Source organism: Lissotriton vulgaris, chromosome 2_1 (genome assembly GCF_964263255.1).
Source record: "Lissotriton vulgaris chromosome 2_1, aLisVul1.2, whole genome shotgun sequence".
Lineage (NCBI taxonomy): Eukaryota > Metazoa > Chordata > Amphibia > Caudata > Salamandridae > Lissotriton > Lissotriton vulgaris.
Window position 1 is genome coordinate 1,559,091,146 of NC_141687.1, and position 19,324 is coordinate 1,559,110,469.

Consider the following 19,324-nt stretch of genomic DNA (forward strand, 5'->3'; position numbering starts at 1 on the left):
GAAGAACTAGGGTGCTTTGAGCACATCAACAAAACCAAGGGTATAACTGTTGAACAACAGAGGAAAAACACCAGGGCACAAGTCCTAAAAATAGATGTGGGGGGGACTAACCAGGTTAGGCAGTATGCAAGTGAAATCATGATGCGTGCTATCACAGCGCATGATGTCACTACGCGTGTCATTGCACGTGACATCACAAGAAGTGACATCAGATATTAAGACCTCGCACATATGTTTATCAGGTAGATCAGGAGTACATTCAAGCGCATTATGACATTTAACAAATGAGATGTGGCGTTGGGGTTGTGCCAAAAAAGTGGTGCAATAACAACGCAAAATCTGGGCCTCAACTAATGCATTTTTTTAAAACCCTGCCACGAAGAAATTGGCAATAAGGAGAAGCATGGTAGTAAATCGGTTATGCTTAATTGGTTGCAATGTCTACATTTTAAAATATGTGATATGTGATTGGGTTCAGGCATCTGCTGTGAAGTTTCCCAGTAAATCTCAGAGAATAGTAATAATGTTGAGAGGACTCTGGTGGTTAATGCACTTGCTGGAGAGATGTGCGTTTTAATCAAAGTAATAGAGAACGTAAATGTGTCTCTTGCAAAGCTCATCATCTAACACGCAGATGACAGATTTTTATTTATGTAGATAGTAAAGTGGGTTACTGCTTTTAACACAGAGATCCTTTTGTTACTTGCAGTTCATAAATTGTTACTTGCAGTTCATAAGTTGTAATCTTTCTAAAAGACCACAGTGAGGTATGAAGGACATGTGGCTCCTACACCCTGTAACCCCCACTTTCTCATGTAACTCATCTTGTACATTGATTTAAACACGTACATGATTTATTGACAATGTATAATGTGTATGTTACGTAAAGAGATCTGACACCCTGCAGGGTTGCATAGCGCTATAAAAGAAATAAAATAGTACTATTGAAATTGTTATTTGTGTAAATACCAGGATAGACCAACACATCTGACATTCTTACAATGCATGCATCTCTTATATACAAGGACTGAACAAAGGCAAAAGCATACCTCTCTTAAGTACCTGTGAAGAGATAACAGGCTATGTGCCTTTGTTTCCCTTTCGTTGCATTTACATTTAAGTGCGAGGTCCCAGACCACCTCCAGTCAGGATATTCAAACAAAAGGAGGTCTGATAGTCCTTTAACTTCGGCCCAGCTGGAGGTGAAAAAAGCCCCCTCACTGCCTGCACGTTGCTGCTGGGAATCGAAAGGAGACAACGTGCAGTCGCTGCTGAACGCGTCCCGCTGTCTGAAAATTACACAGGGACAAGTTCAGCGTATTTCTGTGGGGCCTAACTACTTGGCAAGGTGGATGGCGTCCACCCTGTGAAAAGAGTGGGTGGATGCTGTGTACATGTGAGTATTCCCTGACTTGTACCCTGGGAAACACTGGCCCATGAAGGAGTAGACAATCTGCCCACAGATGGAAGAGCGAAGTTCACAAGGAGAGCAAATGTAAGGAAGGAATAATCTGACGCAGACACGTATTAAACAAAGACCAGTGAGGAAAAGCAGTCCCTACCAAAGAGCTCTCCACTTACCTCCTGTGGCACTGGGCCTTACATTAAATGGTAAGATGTCTCCAGATGGTTATTTATTTATAAAGTTTTATATAGCGGGAACCGCTTCCAATAGTGCAGAAGGCATGCAGCCTGGCTCCAACTTCATAGGTAATATCATAACTGCAAATGAAACCTTCATTTAGTCTGTACATATTGCTGGTGCTGTTGGATCATTCACTAGCACCAAACCACTCTGGATAACGTTCACTCTATAGAGCATTGACAGCTGACATCACCTCAAGCTGGAAGAATTAAGCGAGGGGAGAGGCACCGCTCCTGCAACTCCCTCCACAGCAGTGCCGACGAAAACAGCTGTCAGTGTCAAGCGTCTACAAGTTGACTACATGAAGTTCCCAGATTTGAGCTGTGAAAGGATACAAGTCATCTAGTCGAAAGAATGGAAAACAAGCTATGTTGCAGGAGAGGGACAAGCACAAGAAGAGAAGGAAAGCTGTCAAATAAGAAGCAACCAAATGAGACTGACAAGAAAGGCAACAGATAAGCAATGGGTTGACCAAAAGCCAACTCCAAGTATTGGTGCTGGGGATGCAATAGGTCAAAAACAAAAATAGCTACAAGCTGTCTTCAGGCGAGACCTAATAAGAAACCCTAAAAAAGTATTGTTTGCAGAACATGCAATTACATTTCAAGAGATAACAAGCTCCACAAATGCCTCAAACTTAAGGCTCGGGCAGATGACAGTAGTGCAGATCTTTTCTTTAACAGCATACCGAACCTGGCACGTGTTAGTCACCAAATGACAGAAGAAACACAATACATGGCTAAGGAGCTTAGCTCTTAAGTACACACAAACAAGCAAACACCTTTGGGTGGTTCAACGTGCATGATCTCTTGAAATTGCAGGGGTCGTGGTATGGCAAGGATGGCTGCACAATATACAGCTGCTGTTGTCCCACAGGCAATGGGATGCAGAAGCAACAATTCCAGGGCATTTCTTCTGGATGGTTAGAATGGCTTCACTAATGTTCGTAAGGTCAGATTACTATTTGCCAACTCTTTCGAGATGGTATACTGTTCAGTGAGTGAGAAGAGCTAGGCAAGAAAAGCTGTGGAAAATCCGAATTAGATTCCTTTGACAAGGATCTGTAATGGGGTTAGCTCAGGGCCGGACTGGCCATAGCGGGCACCGGGCAATCCCCCAGTGCGCCCCACGGGTGGGGGCCGGTTTTGGGCCCCTGGGGCCGTTTTTAGGTTTTGACTAGCCAATGCGTACGAAGTACGCATGGCTAGAAAAAACTTAATGATGTGTGTGTGTGAGGACTGGACCGTCCCCACTCTCTGATTGGCTAGCTCCATAAATGGAGGCTAGCCATTGGGAGACGGGCCTGTCAGTCAATGCCGGACCAGATTCGGGGGCGTTCCCGAGAATTTTTGGCTTTTGGCTACGTAACGCTACGTCAGCCAAAAGCCCGGAACGCCCCTGAATCTGGTCCGGCATTGCTGGCACCTGCCTACTTATTTGGCCGATTTTCGAGTATTTTGTCCGCTGGCAGGTGCCCACCCTGCCAGGGACCTTGCCGCTGTTGTGGTACCCCGAGCGAGTGCCCACCTCGCTTAATATTTAGATTTAAGGCCGGTGCCCACCCGGCATTGCTCCGTGTATTCACCGCCGCGGCCCCGAGTGAGAGGAGGAAGCAGCGCCCGCCTTCAAGCCCGGGCCGCGCTGGGATTGGCCCAGCCGGCCGAGCCCCCTTCCACGTCATCGCAGGAGGAGGAGGAGAGAGCCGGAAGGAGGAAGCAGCCTGCAACGACCGTCCCGAGGCTCCCGAGCACAGGAGGAGCCCCGGGGAAAGAGAACGTCCCTCCGCGGCCCCTGAGAGTCCCGAGGAGCGGGAGCTCTCCTCCAGCAGCCGTTTCCATCTACATATCTGCGAGGGTTTTATGGGCGTCAATCAGAAGCATATGGTATATTTTTATGCATACTAATTAACCCCAAAAGCTAGGCATTGCCATAATATGGTGCCCTCTCTGCTCAAACCCAGGCATTTCTCTGGTTATAGAGAATATGGATCAGTTAGGGGATTGCTCAGTGAGTTAAGTGCTTCCTTGGTAAGCGCAAGTTGCCAGTTTAAATTCTTGCGGGGCTGCCTTAAACGTTCATTCTCCTTAGGTTAATAAAACACGTTCATTTGTGCTGAACAAAAATAATACTGTTACCTAGCGTGTTATAGAGCTGCAAGAGAAAGCGCGATATAACAGAAGCTAATATTACACGTATATGAAGTACTTTAGGTGTGGCTTTGAAAATTCTTTCCCCTTCATGTCTGTCTTTAGTCTTGACAGGTGCACTCCAGTTGTAGATCACTGCAAATGAAAGCCAGTTAGGGCCGGAAATTCCAACCCTCGCCATGGGTTGAGCATCTATTTCTTTTGTTTGGTGGCGCTCATTGCATTGCTCAATTGCTTCTAGGCGCAGCTCCGAGAAGCAACACAGTCCCATTTGTCTGGGGAGGCAGACACGCTTCCCATAAACTCTCCAGGCCCCAGCCTTCACGTTTGCTGGTACCGATATTTCCTGGACTAGGGTTCCTGGTTACACTGAAAATGTGTTTCTTTGGCGGCCATGTTGGACATGTCTTCCAATGGAGAAAAAAAGGTTGAGTTGCGTTCCTCCCACAATCCAAAAGCAGGGGGTGAGGGAAGCGGGAAGGGGGTGCCATCTTGAGAGGGAGGGTATAAATAGGCATTAAAGTTCGCTCTGAGAAGCATGAAGCTGCGGGTGGGCAGGGTGACCAAAGCCAGGGCTGGATTGACCATTGTGCCCCTCTAGCATTTCCCAGGTAGGCCACAGGGCTCTAGGGGCTCCCTTCAGAGCAGGGTGGGCTGCTATGACCCAGCCCTGGCCCCATGCTTGCAGTGACCCCTGCAGGGTGGGGCAAGGGTTTATTCAGGCCTCTAGTCTAGACTTGTCCTAAAGGAGGCTGATTCAGAAGGAAGGTGTGTGGGGGGGGGGGGCAGTTTGCGCCTCTCCCCTCTGCTCTTGCAGCTGGTTCTGGGAACCACCGCTAGGAGGTTCACTTGCTTGCTTTACATCTTCTGCTGGAAGTATTTGGGTACGGATCCTTCCAGTGCTTTAAATGGGCAGGTCCTGTCCGGTACTGAGTACCCCCCACTTCTTTAATTCAAATGAGAGAGTACCCCCACTTCTGAGCACTGCTGAAATACATTTAATGGGAGAGTATCAGCACTTCTCAGCACTGCTGGAATATATTTAATGGGAGAGTACCTGCACTTCTCATCACTGCTGGAATATATTTAATGGGAGAGTACCTGCACTTCTCATCACTGCTGGAATATATTTAATGGGCGAGTACCTGCACTTCTCAGCGCTGCTGCAATACATTTAATGGGAAAGTACCTGCACTTCTCAGCACTGCAGCAATGCATTTAATGGGAGAGTACCTGCACTTCTCAGCGCTGCTGCAATACGTTTAATGGGAGAGAACCTGCACTTCTCAGCACTGCAGCAATACATTTATTGGGAGAGTACCTGCACTTCTCAGCGCTGCTTCAATACATTTAATGGGAGAGAACCTGCGCTTCCCAGCACTGCTTCAATACATTTAATGGGAGAGTACCTGCACTTCTCAGCGCTGCTGCAATATATTTAATGGGAGAGTACCTGCACTTCTCAGCGCTGCTGCAATACATTTAATGGGAGAGCACCTGCACTTCTCAGCGCTGCTGCAATACATTTAATGGGAGAGTACCAGCACTTCTCAGCACTGCTTCAATGCATTTAATGGGAGAGCACCTGCACTTCTCATCACTGCTGCAATACATTTAACAGGAGAGTACCTGCACTTCTCATCACTGCTGCAATACATTTAACTGGAGAGTACCTGCACTTCTCATCACTGCTTCAATACATTTAATGGGAGAGTACCTGCACTTCTCATCACTGCTGCAATACATTTAACGGTAGAGTACGTGCACTTCTCATCACTGCTGCAATACATTTAAATGGAGAATACAGGCACTTCTCAGTGCTTCTGCAAAACATATAATGGTAGAGTACCTGCACTGCTCATCACTGCTGCAATAATTTAATGGGAGAATACCGGCACTTCTCATCACTGCATCAGTACATTTAATGGGAGAGTACTGGCACTTCTCATCACTGCTGCAATAATTTAATCGGAGAATACCTGCACTTCTCATCACTGCTGCAATACATTTAATGGGAGAGTACCAGCACTTCCCAGGAGCCAATCCCTACTCCAAAGAGTCCTCTACATACCATTACAGCACTGCCTCCTTCCATGCATTTGTATGCACAGCACAGAACCTTGGAGTACATCCCAGACTGCCCCGGAAGCCAGTGAAGGCTGCCCAGTCAGTAGGCGACGTACTCGTAAGTCCCTGGTCAGAGTGTGAGGCATCGCTGCATCTTGAGCTGTTTGATGTCTGTAACCCTGGCAGAGGGCAGCGCCTCCCAGGGCATGAACCATCACTGATTGGGTCTGGTGGTTCAGTAGACAAAGGCTCCCACTCTGGGAATCTGAGTTTGACCTCACAGTCAGAGGTTTAAACCCTAATGGGTCCCCTCAGACTTTCATCCTTCCGAGTTGATAAAATGAGTACCATTGAATTTGGTCAAAATAAACATCCGGTATTCTGTGCTAAGATGCTTCTAGGAGTTCATGTGTGGTTCACAGATACACATGTTTTGTTACTGCTCAGAGACTTGACGCCCCCACAGAGCACAATTCCCAGTAAGCATTGATACAGCCAATTCAGGCTGGACCAGGGCTAAGGAGCTCACCAAAGCCACGTTTATTGACAGGAGTAGTGCTCCCAGCACATAGTGGCGTAGGCCTGGTTAAAATCATGACCAACTGCATAGAGAAACATTTAGGTCTTGGTACACCATTTCCGTCAACTCTGCGGACGCTTGAGCCTCGCAATCTCACCTCCCATGTGTGGTACTCAAAGTATCCAATGGTAAGTGAAGGTCGTCAGGGCTATGCTAGCCTTTTAGAGAGTATTAAAGAATTCTACTAATATGCAGTGTGGTGCACTAATGTCACTCATTCAGAGTGACACTTATTTATTCAGGAATATTACTTCACTTATTTGGTCAATCACACGGCACAGTCAATCGCCATAAAGCCGGGTGCCAGGTGTCTGGTGCCTTTCAGTGGTCATTCCATTGGACCCACAATGTCACTCATTTTTGCCCATGGTGTCACTCATCTAGCCCTGTAATGTCACTCATCTAGACAAGTAATGTCACTCTTTTCACCCACGGTGTGTCATACCCGGGAATATTATAGACAGATAATCTGAGAACATGGATTTATGAATGTCAGGCACACCCTCCAATCTGTTTTCAATACACACACCTACATATGCCAGAAGGCGAACAAGTAGGATTATGGGTGGTGGATGCCAGGAAACCACGAGGCTGTAACAAGCAACAGATACTCAATTGCTGCTATGGAAGGCAAACAGTGGCAAAAAGCTACTCCAGTTGGTTTGCAAACCCAGTCTACACCAGGGTAATCTCATGTCATTTGAGGCATTTTGAGTTACACTAAAATCAATAGATTACACCATTCCGCTTCATTGAGATTTCGTTTGGGTAACTGTTGCTCGGGTCATGTGCAATTTTGCATTTTGTTTGATTGCACAATGACGGCTAGCAAGCAAAATGTCCTCAACAATGAGTTTCTCACAAAAAAATAGTGCACCATGTCGGATTGGCGTTCTGTGTAACAAAACATAATTGTGGGTATTTTTTTGTGACCATTTTGCCTTTCCCTGATGGCTGTTTCGCGAATTCTGCCCATGCCTAGAATTCTCAAGTTTAAGATTAATGTTCTGAATGGATATTCAAAACAGGGGCAGAGGAGAAACGGAACTTCTGGGGGTGACGGAAACAGCTTCAGCCTTCAGCCCGTTAATACCGATTCACTAGAAATTGCTAATAGTGTTAGCATCCCAGCATTCAGGCTCCGCTAAACCAAGAAGAACCATAGGGGGTGAAGTGAGATTTGGAAAAAGTTAATAGCAAAAAGTGGTGATAATTTACAGGCGAGTTTTCTCGCCGCGGGAGGACGCTGACGCTACCTGGAATTCTAAAGCTCTGTGAAGGACAACTCCATGATCAGGGCAAACTGGCAACACCGGGCCCTAATGACCTGGAGAAGCAGACATGGAAGGTGGTCTCTGCGGTGACCCTAATCAATTGCAAAGGCACCAACATATGGGGTCCTATAATGCTAAGAAGACACAGCTGGGGTTCTGTCGTACCAAGAAGACGCTAGTGAGATTGAGATGACACTAAAGCGCTGAGAAGTCCTTCTAAATCAAGCTCAAGCTGGTGAGGTCTGAAGCACTAGGAAGCCCCCACAAGGAGATGATGGACGGAGCGCTGAAACTTTTCAGACACTCACCCCCAATCACAGATCTGGATTGAATCCATCGTCATTCTTTAGCTCACTTCGCCACCCGAGTTCAGACCCTGCTATATGCAAATCAGTCTGACCCTGTGCCTCATGGGAACAGTCCAGCCCAAACTGCCAAGCCAGGCCTTCCCTTGACTGGAAACAAGCTTCCGAGGACTGGTTTCCGGGTAATACCCCTCCTCAGCCAGGCTAGCTTGAATTCAGTTGCAAAGTGACCAAGGGACCCACGTCTGGGCATACCCTGCCAACTTAGGGCTAACAAAGTAAACACATGGAGATGATGGACGGAGCGCTGAAACTTTTCAGACATTCACCCCCAATCACAGATCTGGGTTGAATCCATCATCGTTCTTTAGCTCACCTCGCCACCCCAGTTCAAACCCGCTATATGCAAATCAGTTTTGACCCTGTGCCTCATGGGAACACTAGGATGCCCCTACAGAGGACGTGCTCGCAAACCAATGTAAAGGCCCACAGGGCTAGAGTCCTAACACATCAGGAAGGCACTGCCGGGGGCCGCTGATACCGCCTATAATCCCACAGATGCCACAAGAACATCACAGTGCTGTGGTCCTGCAGCACTAAGCAGGCACTGCGTGCGGACGGTGGCACTGCTGAGATCCCATCGGACCCAGAAGGCAATCCCGTAGTCCTGTCTGCCGGAGAAAGCAATCCGCTGTAAAGTCACTCAATGCGGTCCTGGCACATTGAGCAGGACCTGACAATAGCAGCTGGGAGTTCTAACGTCCCAAGGCACTCTGCAGGCACTGCATGGGGATGATTTCACAACAGGGAATCCCATAGGACTCAGAAGCATAGCTGGGTGAAGATCAGGCTGCTGGGATCTCAGAGGATTCCGAACGCACTGTTGAGGGAAGGCCTTGCTGCTGGAAAACTATAGGAGACAGTACGCACTTCTATAGGAAAGGCACACTGATGGGATAACTTAAGAATATAAAGGCAGTGTTGGCGGAAGCTCACCCTTCCGAGATCTCTTTGAATGTATAAGTCACTCCTCAGATAAGTTCACACTGGCTCGATTTCAGAGGACTTGGAAAGTACTGCTCTGTTCCACACCACCGCCTTAGCATTGTGGGCTGGGAGCCTAAAATGGCTGCCTGTGCCTGTTGGCACTTCTATCTTTGCATTGTGGGCTGCAAGCATAAAATGGCTGCCCATGCATGTTTACATGTCCTGCACTTCCACCATTGCATTGGGGGCTGCAAGCATAAAATGGCTGCCCATGCATGTTTACATGGCATGCACTTCCACCATTGCATTGGGGGCTGGAAGCCTAAAATGGCTGCCCATGCATGTTTACATGGCATGCACTTCCACCATTGCATTGTGGGCTGGGAGCCTAAAATGGCTTCCCATACATGTTTACATGGCATGCACTTCCATCTTTGCAGTGTGTGCAGGGAGCATAAACTGGCTGCCCTTGCATGGCCTGCATTTCCACCTTTGCAGTTTAGGCTGGGAGCCTAAAACGGCTGCCCGTGCATGTGCTTTTCAGTAACATTTCACGCAGTAGACAGTTTTTTTAAGAATACATGGTCAGAGAAGTTAGGGACAAGCGAGCTTTCTCAAGCATAAGAATTCAAGGTTCTTTTATTCTCCTCAGACTTTCCAGGTAAATTGATTTTCATGGGTGTTAAAATAATGGTGGGGCGAATTCCTTTAAAAAACAAATCTAGCAATTTCTGTCAAACTTGTATAGTACGTTTTAAAATTGTATTTTGGACCAAGTACAAAACACACCTAACGCCACAAGGGCACAAAAATATGCACCACTAACTATAACTGTGGGGGGCTCTGTGTGGCTGTGTGTGGGGGGCTCTGTGTGGGTGTGTGTGTGTGGGGGGGGGCTCTGTGTGTGTTTGTGTGTGTCATTTGCGAGAGATAAAGCTAGTGGCATTGTCAGTGACAATGCCATTTATTTATGTTAAAAAAACATAAATAAAAATAATGTCAAGAGCAATGCCAATAGCTCTAACTTTAACAAAGGCAAAACCATTGCATTGTAAATGCTTGTTGTTACAGGGCCGTTAGCTGCAAAATCGGCCCTGTAACAAAATCAGCCGCAAACCGGCCCGACAAAGAGCTCGGCTTTGATTGCCCTCTAAAGCACAATATACTGCCTGATCAAACCCTAAAGCTATAAGGCAGGTTCATTCTAAATGTAGGCCTGCAGTTCAAAGCAAGAACTATTGCTATACCTCTAGCTACACGCTCTGCCAGATCTCAGAACCTCTGAGAAGTGTTTGTTAAATAGAGAAACCAGAACGAAGAGTTTACCACATGCAAGAGCCCAACATCCCCTGGAGCTGCTCTGCCCAGGCATTTTTTATTCCTGAGAAATCAGAAAAGGTTAAAGTGAGATTCTGATGCCCAAGACGATTTCTGGAGAGGGTAAATGTCACCCTAGTGACCACGGTGAACAATGCTCTGGATGCCACTGAACTGTCAAGACAGAGAACACGTAGGCCAAAAATCACGAGACTGTGAGGGGTCTCAACAGACCGTTCACATGTTTCCAAAAGGAGGTCAGGAATTGTAATTTATAGACTAAAGGAATGGTATACAAGACATTATGCAGATTTTGGCTGAATAAAGTTAGCTGGAGTGTTTGGGGGGAGTTTGCTTGTTATAGGAATACGAGCAATGGTGTGTTAAAGGGTGTAAATCAACTGCAGATATACAGGAAAAGGCAAATTGGAAAGTTATCTCCTGACGGAGTTGCTGAACTGACCGTGGCCTGAAATTGATTAGCTCAACACTTTGACGAGAGGTAGTGATGGGCTGTCCAGAAGGGGGTCTGCGAGCTTCGGCTTCCTCCCGCTTATCCCCATGTTCTCCTACTCATGTTTGCTACAAAATATATATTAGGACACTGGAAATAAAAAGATTCTAAAGAGCATGCCCTACAGGAACAAAACATATTTAACATAGCAAATAAGTTTACACAGTTAGTTGTTTCTCATGTAAGGGGAAGTAAGTACTGGTTGGTGCATACGAGATGTACACGTTATGATGTAATTTACAAGGTTTAAATGCCTCACATTGTATCATAAAATTTGCAGCACTTTCCCTAACATTAGACTCAAAGATGTACTGTTGGTGCAAAATAGAAACACCAATATAATTCTGGGATGGAAACCCTGGTGCCGCAAAAGCTTCACTGGCTGGCAGGCCAGCAAAGGCTGGAATTTAAGATCCTGTGCGTTATATAAGGATTAAGTACCCCCTGCCATACATTATAAGGATCTTGCAAGTCACCAAGGAGTTCCATAACCATATAGAGGAACGAGGACATAATATTCCGATGTACGGCAGGGAGTATATTATCCATTATAATATGTAGCCACACCATCCTCCTTCCCACAAACCACTTAACACCTTCATGAGTAGCATGTTTGTAAATATAAAGAATAATCATCGAACCTCTAGTGCAAAATTAAACACATCAAAAACAACGTGTTAGATGTTTGTGGAAAAAGGATATTAGGAATAGTTCACTACATGTTAGTTTAAAGAAAGAAGAAAAAAAAGCTGCAGTAGTTCGGAATGTGTGGAAAGATTCTAACTGTTCTATAATTATCTAATAAATGGCAAAAATCAACATGTTCTTTCTGCTAGTCACAGTATGCTATAAAAACAGAGCAGAAGAAAGAAAAGCAACATTTCCTTTAAGATGCTCTGTGACCTGACCTGCCTTCCACCTGGACTGGTGACTCTGGAAGCAGGCACTGCGACTCAGAACTGACTATAATAACTTATTTCAGTTGAGTTCTGATGTTCTTTCTTTATAATCAGCAACTGGGTGCGACACAAGTCGAGGATTAAATCAGAGCCAGAGAGTTTATACAGGAATTACAGAATCCCATGTATTATACACAACATTTTAAACATTGCCGGTAAGGAGAGGCATTGCAGGTGGCATGTCCTACAGTCACTGCCCACTATTCCCCCAAGGGAGCCAGCGGTGGTTTGGAGGCAACGTCTAGACTCTTGCACACCACTATCAACATAGCAGCAACTTTGTTTTTCAAGATCTAGGTAAGGCCTTGCTGTTTCAAGAGTCACTCTCAGTTAGCTTCATCTGAAGCACCCAAAATAACCACTAGACTAAGCGACTAAGTGTCTTGATGAAAGAAGCCCCAGCCGAGGTGAGGTACAGCCCCACACAAAGCTTGGAAGATGCCTTCCTGTGGGAGGAGTGCAAAGAAAATTGGGATACCCTTGGAAAACTTATCAATGCATAGCTGCAATAGGGGAAACAATTGAAAAACCTCAGGGAAAAACTTTAACAATATGCTTCAAAAGAATTTACCAAAAAACAAAAGACCTAGAACTGAAAATATTTATGGCTTCTAGATTTTTATGTAGTGTTCATTGGCTAACCTTTTGGTCTTTCGGTCATTCCATGAGTAGCGATAACTGTATGCGTCACCCTGGCTGCTGACCTTAGCCTAGGACCGATGTTCAAGTTCATTCATCAGGAACAAAGCAACAAATGTACAGACACCAACCAAAGGAAGTTGACCTGAATGGAAATATGGACACTGTACACTATGTGGCTTTTAATATCGGCTACCAAACATATTTCAGAATATATGTCGAAACATACAAAAAAGGAATTGACCTTAAATCTGATAAAATTATTATTCAACCACTTAAGGTTCCAGTTAGGTCTGTAACCACTACCACACTTCAATCATTAATGATAAAAGATGTGTCTTGCAGAATAATATCTAAGAATTGAAATGATTTAAAAAAAATATATTATCTTGTTCGCCGAAAAGCCATGCTTCTTCATTCAATAAATATTTCCCATTGAAACAAATACCCAAGCCCCCAAAACAAAAGTAGAGAATATTCATTTTAGTCCTTAGAAAAGTCACAAAATAACTTGCCTCCTCGTCTCCTCCTTGTTGATCTGTTGCCTGAAACACAAAATAAAAAGAAATAAAAATTTGAAAAGCACGTTAAAGTCGCTCTTAATCTTGAGTCTTCTGGCAAAGATAACAAACATTTATTTTACACTTAATCTCAATTTATAACTCAATTTATATCAACTTAATGTACAGACCATGGAGATTCGAATAGCTTTAAAGCCGATGATGACACCATAATTAGTACATCAGTAATTAGCTAAAAGTCTCTGAAATACAAATGAAAAACACCCATTTAAAACAGATTTAAAGGCAGTTACCCCAGATTTAGCAGTGAACCCTAACAGTGGGCGAAAACATTAACTTGGTGTTAGGCACTTCAAATGAGTGTTACGTGTATTACTGCACCATAACTCAAGCTTACCTAGCTTGGGCAAGACTAAGGCTCCATTTCTAATTGATGGACATGGTACTAGTAAGTAAGTAAGTAAGTAAGCTTTATTCGATTTTTCAGATAAAATCATAAAAGCACTACAAAAACATTTATATATACAGCGATTAAAAATATCATGTGCATAGTTGATACAAAATAGACGCTTACTTTAACATTTAGAAAAAGTCCATTAGGTAAACAGAATAAAAACACCATATTTCACAGGCAATTCAATATTAGTAGACATCGATAAGCCGAGAGATGAAAAAGTTTTAACACAGAGATTTTCTATATATTATTACCGCTTTTAAGAAACATGAAACGGCATAAATGACATGGTCACCTTCTAGCTGTAACATTTTTAGGTAAGCTGGTCTACATTTTCGTAGCCCCCATCGTTTTAAAAAAGACTTCAGGAATTGTTGTCTGGGGTTTGCGTATAGTTGGCAAAAAAACATAATATGTATGTTAGATTGCACTGAGATGTTATCAAAAGGGCAAATTAATTTGCTAGAGGACCAGTCATTGGTGTTAGGTAGGGTCACCATGCGAAAGAAAATCCCCAGGCGCAAACGGGACAACAGCATTCGAAGATAGGGACTATGTACCACAACCAGGTAGGTTTGCAGACCCTCATTAGGTATAATTTCCTGATAGTTTAAAACTGTGTGCCTTGATTTTTCATGGGTCCATCTAGCAGTTTCTAGATGGGTGGTTATTGTAGTAAACAGAAAGAGGCTTCTTGATGGTTGAATCAGTTTAATCCAAGGAGACAGCTTACACAACCACCACGAACAGATGCAGAGTAGTAACTGATCTTAATAGAACATTACATTCCCAAGGATCCCTAAGAATCCCCAGGCAGTAAGAATCAAAACAATTCTGAATGGAACATAGGAAGGGAAGTACATGGTTAAAGGGAGAGTGAAGCACAGAATGGAATACTACACACCTTCCCCCTTAAAAAACAAAAAAAAAACAAAAAAAAAAAAAAAAAAAACTTAGAGGTAGTAATCATGTAACTTTACAGGAGTATGTTTTACACGAATGCTTTTCCTAAGAGAAGAAGTATCATCGTTAGAGATCACATGACAAGGTATGGGAACATTTTCATTAACAGAGTCATTGACATGGCTAGAAGTTGGTTCAGTGGTCAAGTTGCCATTGTCAGGCATAGATGAACTGCAATTACCAGACACAGGAACAACACGATCAACAGACTGGTTCTCAGAGTCAAAAGAGTTAAACAAAGGAGAAAAAGATGTGTCATTTTGATCACACAGAGGCTTAGCAGTGGAACAATCATTGGAGGATGGTGCAGAGTAGGGTTCTGCATTGGAAGAATTTGGACCTCTACACAAAGAAATCCTTCTAAAATTCCAAATTTTCCCATCCACAACTCTCACAGCCTTAGAAAATACTTCAATAACCTTGCAAGGGTCCGACCACTTATTCCACTTATTGTCAAAAGCTCTACCTAATTTCACGCGGACGAAATCACCCACCCTGACTTTCTGACCAGAGTTTTTAGTAGACAGAAAATTGGCTTTCATTCTTTCCTGATACTTCAAAACTCTGTTCTTAACACAAGCAGGATCTACAGAAGGATCAACCGGTATCTTAACTTTCATCCACCAAGGCAAAAGTTTGGAACCAGGCTTTCTGCCTCTAAGCAATTCAAAGGGTGAAAACCCTGTAACAGAATTGGGAGAGGTCCGGTAAGACAGTAAGGTGGAACGCAGAGTTTTTTTCCAGTCAAGATTGCTTTTAACAGCCAGCTGAATGGACTCTTTGATGACACGGTTAAAGCGTTCCGTCTGACCATTGGCTTGTGGATTATAGTTCGACACCCTTTTGTGCACAATCCCGCATCTCTGGATAAAAGATGAAAATTCCTTGCTTATGAATTGCGGACCATTATCCGACACTATCTCCGCGGGAATTCCTTCCCTGCAGAAAACCTCATCAAGAAATTGAATAATTTGAGTGGAGCCAACTTTGTCGACAATTTTTAGTTCTGGCCACTTAGAAAAATAATCGATAAGGACCAGACCAAACACATTTTGCTGGGAAGACAAGTTAAGAGGTCCAATTATGTCAATGCCCAATTTCTTCCAGGGGCAAGAGACAAATTCAATGGGAGTAGTGGCGACAGACAAGGGTTTAACGGTTTTGTCACTTTTGTCGCAAGGGGAGCATGAGCGAACCCATTTGTCAACCATTCTGTCTACACCAGGCCACCAGTAGAACTCGCGTATGCGCCTTTTAGTGCCAGACATGCCCATATGGCCTTCATGGGCCATGGAAATAATTCTTTCTCTCAAAGAAGTGGGGGGAATGATTTTGTCGCTACGAAACACGAAACCTTGGTCAAACATGAGTTCGTCATTTACCTTAAAAAAGGAAAGAATGTCCCCAGATAAGTATCGCTCATGAGGCCAACCATATTGTAAGTGCCTGGTTAAGGAAGCAAGGTCAGAATCATTCGCCATGGCTTCCCTCCACTCAATTTCAGAGATGCTAGGAGAAACACCAGTTGGACCACAATCGTTGACATCATCGATGTTAGAAACAACATCAGACTCATTGTTCCAACTAACAGAAAAAATAGAATTTACTAAAGGCAACCTGGACATGCAGTCGGCGTGCACGTTTAACCGTCCAGGGACATATTCCACAGTACATTGAAATTCTTGCAATTTGGCTGCAAGACGTGCTAGGCGCGCTGTTAAGGTCCTGCCACCACCAGCTGCCAGCATATTGATTAGGGGTTTATGGTCGGTTCTTAAACAGAACCTGGTTCCCCAAAGAAATTGCCTAAAATGTTCAGAGGCCCAGGTGCAAGCTAGTAGCTCTTTTTCAATTGTGGAGTAATTGAACTCAGCGCCCCGCAAGGTTCTTGAAGCATATGACACAACGTACTCTTCACCCTTGTCTTTTTGCATCAAGACAGAACCTAAGCCAACATTGCTCGCATCCACACACACTATGCATTCTTTTTCTAAATCAAAAGGTCTTAGGAAAGGAGCACTAATGATTTCTTGTTTAAGTAATTCAAAAGCATGTTGCTGATCGTTATTCCACAAAAACTTCACATCCTTCTTCAATAACACCCTGAGAGGGTGAACCTTGGAAGCATAATCTTTGACAAATTTACTATAAAATTCTGTGAGACCAAGAAAGGAAACAAGTTGATCTTTGTTCAAAGGAGCAGGGGCTTCGGATATACTCTTGATGTGATTGAGTTTGGGTTTGATTCCTAGCGCTGAAATCTCGTGGCCTAGGTATTCAACCTGACTTTGTCTGAATTTGCATTTTGATAATTTAAGAGTGAGACCAAAATCCTGTACACTTTTTAAAACTTTAGCCAAATTTTTATCGTGCTCCTCAAAATCTTTTCCATGTACCAAGATGTCGTCCTGGAAGGCGATTGCACCCTCACATCCTTCCAGAAGTGTCTTCATGAGGCGTTGGAATACGGACGCTGCACTAGCTAGACCAAAGGGCATACGACGGTACTGAAACAAACCTTCAGGTGTAATGAAAGTGGTTAAGAATTTGGAGTCTTCATGTAAAATTACCTGATGGTAGGCGCTGGTTAGATCAAGCGTGGAAAAAACACAGGCGCCAGAGAGAGTGGAAATGAGCTCATGTATGTTGGGTAAAGGATGTCTGTCGATCCAGATTTCCTTGTTTAAGCTGCGGAGATCTACACACAGACGAAGCTCACCGTTGCTTTTAAGGGATAAAACAACGGGCGAAACCCATGGGGATGACTCGACTGGTTCGATGATTTTTTTTGAAACTAAGTCAGATAAAATTAACTTTAATTTATCACGGTAGGCCAAGGGTACATTTCTGACCCTATGTCGGACAGGAACAGCTGATTCTTTAAGGATAATGCGGTGTTTGAAATTAGCGAAAACACCCAAATTATCATTAAAAATACACGGAAAATCCCTTTTTAATTGGGAAATAAAGTCATTTTCCGGAGAAACCACATATACAGGAGGGGAGGCATTGGGATCAAGTTTGATCCCTAAGTCAAACTGATGGGGCCAGCATAAGATAGATGCTCCTTTCGAGGAGACGTAAACCTTCCCCTTGATAGTTCTATCTTTAAAGCTGATCTCTGCCCACATAAAACCTTCAAGGCCTATCTTCTTCCCAGTATACCCTCCGGGATGTATGTCGGGTGGTAACAGTTCTTTTGGGGACCAAAACTTGTCGAAAACATCTTTGCCTATTATGGTGTACCAAGCACAAGAGTCAATGAGCATGGAGATTTCTACACCATTAATAAGAATGATGTCACTAGGAAAACCTTTGCACTCAGTATCACCAACACACAACATCGTGTTAATTTCAGAAGGTTGTTCACAGTCATCATACTCATCATGTGATAAAAAATTGACTTTCTGCGTAGATTTGCACATTTTAGTGAAATGACCTGACTTTTTGCATTTAACACAAATTTTGTTCCAAGCAGGACACCCCTTGTAATTTCCCACATGGTCATTAGCACCACATCTATAACAAATTATAGGAGACCTTCTTTGGAAAGTTCTGTTGTCTCTGCTAAAGTTGTCCCTTCTAGTGATATTGGAAGTAGGTTTTCTGTAATTTGGGGGATTCCTGACTAATGAAACCTCCGGGATAGTTACTTTAGTTTTGACATCATGGCCTCTTATTTCGTTAACAAACAATTCCGATTGCTCAATACCTTTTGCAATGTTTAGGACAGCGTTAAGAGAGGTCTCAGTGCCCATCCACAAACGTTCCTGTATCTTTTTACTTTTGGTACGCATCATGATTTGGTCCCTTAAAACTTGGTCAAAATCAATGGTTTCAAAGGAACAAGAACTAGCTAAAGTGCGTAGAGCAGCTACATATGTTTCTATGGATTCATCTTCTTTTTGAATTCTAGAGTAAAATTTAAAACGTTCCATCACAGTATTGATTTTCCTACCAAATCTGATGCTTAATTGCTTGACAACAACCTCAAAAACATTTACATCACCAGCACCAGAATTGTCAATAGGTGGAAGACTTTCTAGTTCTTTAAGACCAGCGCCACCTAGACAGTTTTTAAGTAAGGCGAGTTTCCTTTTAGGAGAACAGCCGTCTTCTTCTACCACATCAACGTAAGCTAAAAAAGTTGGATACCAAAGATCCCATTCTACTTTGGGATCACCAGCCGAAGGTAGGAAATGTGCAGGTGAAATTATGTTATTTGACATTTTTTTTTTGTACAAGTATTAAAAACAGGTAAAAGAAAGGAAAATAGAAATAAAAGTCACAGTTATTTGGCTGGATAAATTGTCAAAAATACAGTATATAACAATAACATCAAAGTTTGAGGTACCTTCTCTGTGAATAAAGGTGTTCAAAACGATTCCCTCGTAAGTGAAACCACAACCAGGAAATAGATTATAAAACACAATAATAAAAGGTACACAAATAACTGTGGTGAATATCGATGTGGTGGAGTTAAACTACATAAATATTTGTAACGTTACAAAGAATTAAACGGGACTCGGATCGGAGTCTGTTGCCGTGACAACTCAAAATGGCCGCTGGAACGCAGCGCTGTACGTAGAAGGACGCTGTCTAACGACGCATGTACACACGGAGGCAGCGTGTGAGGATGACGCGTCTGTTCCGGGAGAATGGTGAGAGGATTCCGGCAGCGAGTGGAACGCACGCGGAGATGCAGGTGAGTCTCTGTGCTTTTGAAAGATGCACCTCAGCAAAAGGATCGTATAAAACACCAATAATTCCACAAAAACACTGGCAGAAAGGGGAATTTCACACGGAGACAGACCAAAGTAAATGTGAAATGAAATTCTCCAGAATGTGAGCGCGGAACGCTCGAATTCTCAAATTTAGATGCATAAAACACGGAGAAACAGCCGCAGGTGCAATCAGGGCACGTTAAGTAAGGAACACTGCCGCTGGTGTTA

The 19,324-nt window shown here is 43.7% G+C and overlaps 1 protein-coding gene across 1 annotated transcript in view; it reads right to left on the reverse strand.

The window, feature by feature from the left end:
• Positions 1-19,324, reverse strand: part of DARS1 (aspartyl-tRNA synthetase 1) — a 519,463-nt gene that overhangs the window by 284,562 nt on the left and 215,577 nt on the right. Inside the window, exon 3 of the mRNA XM_086957449.1 lies at positions 12,950-12,979. Within this exon, the coding sequence (XP_086813575.1) occupies positions 12,950-12,979 (30 nt within the window). The remainder of the gene's footprint in view (positions 1-12,949; positions 12,980-19,324) is intronic.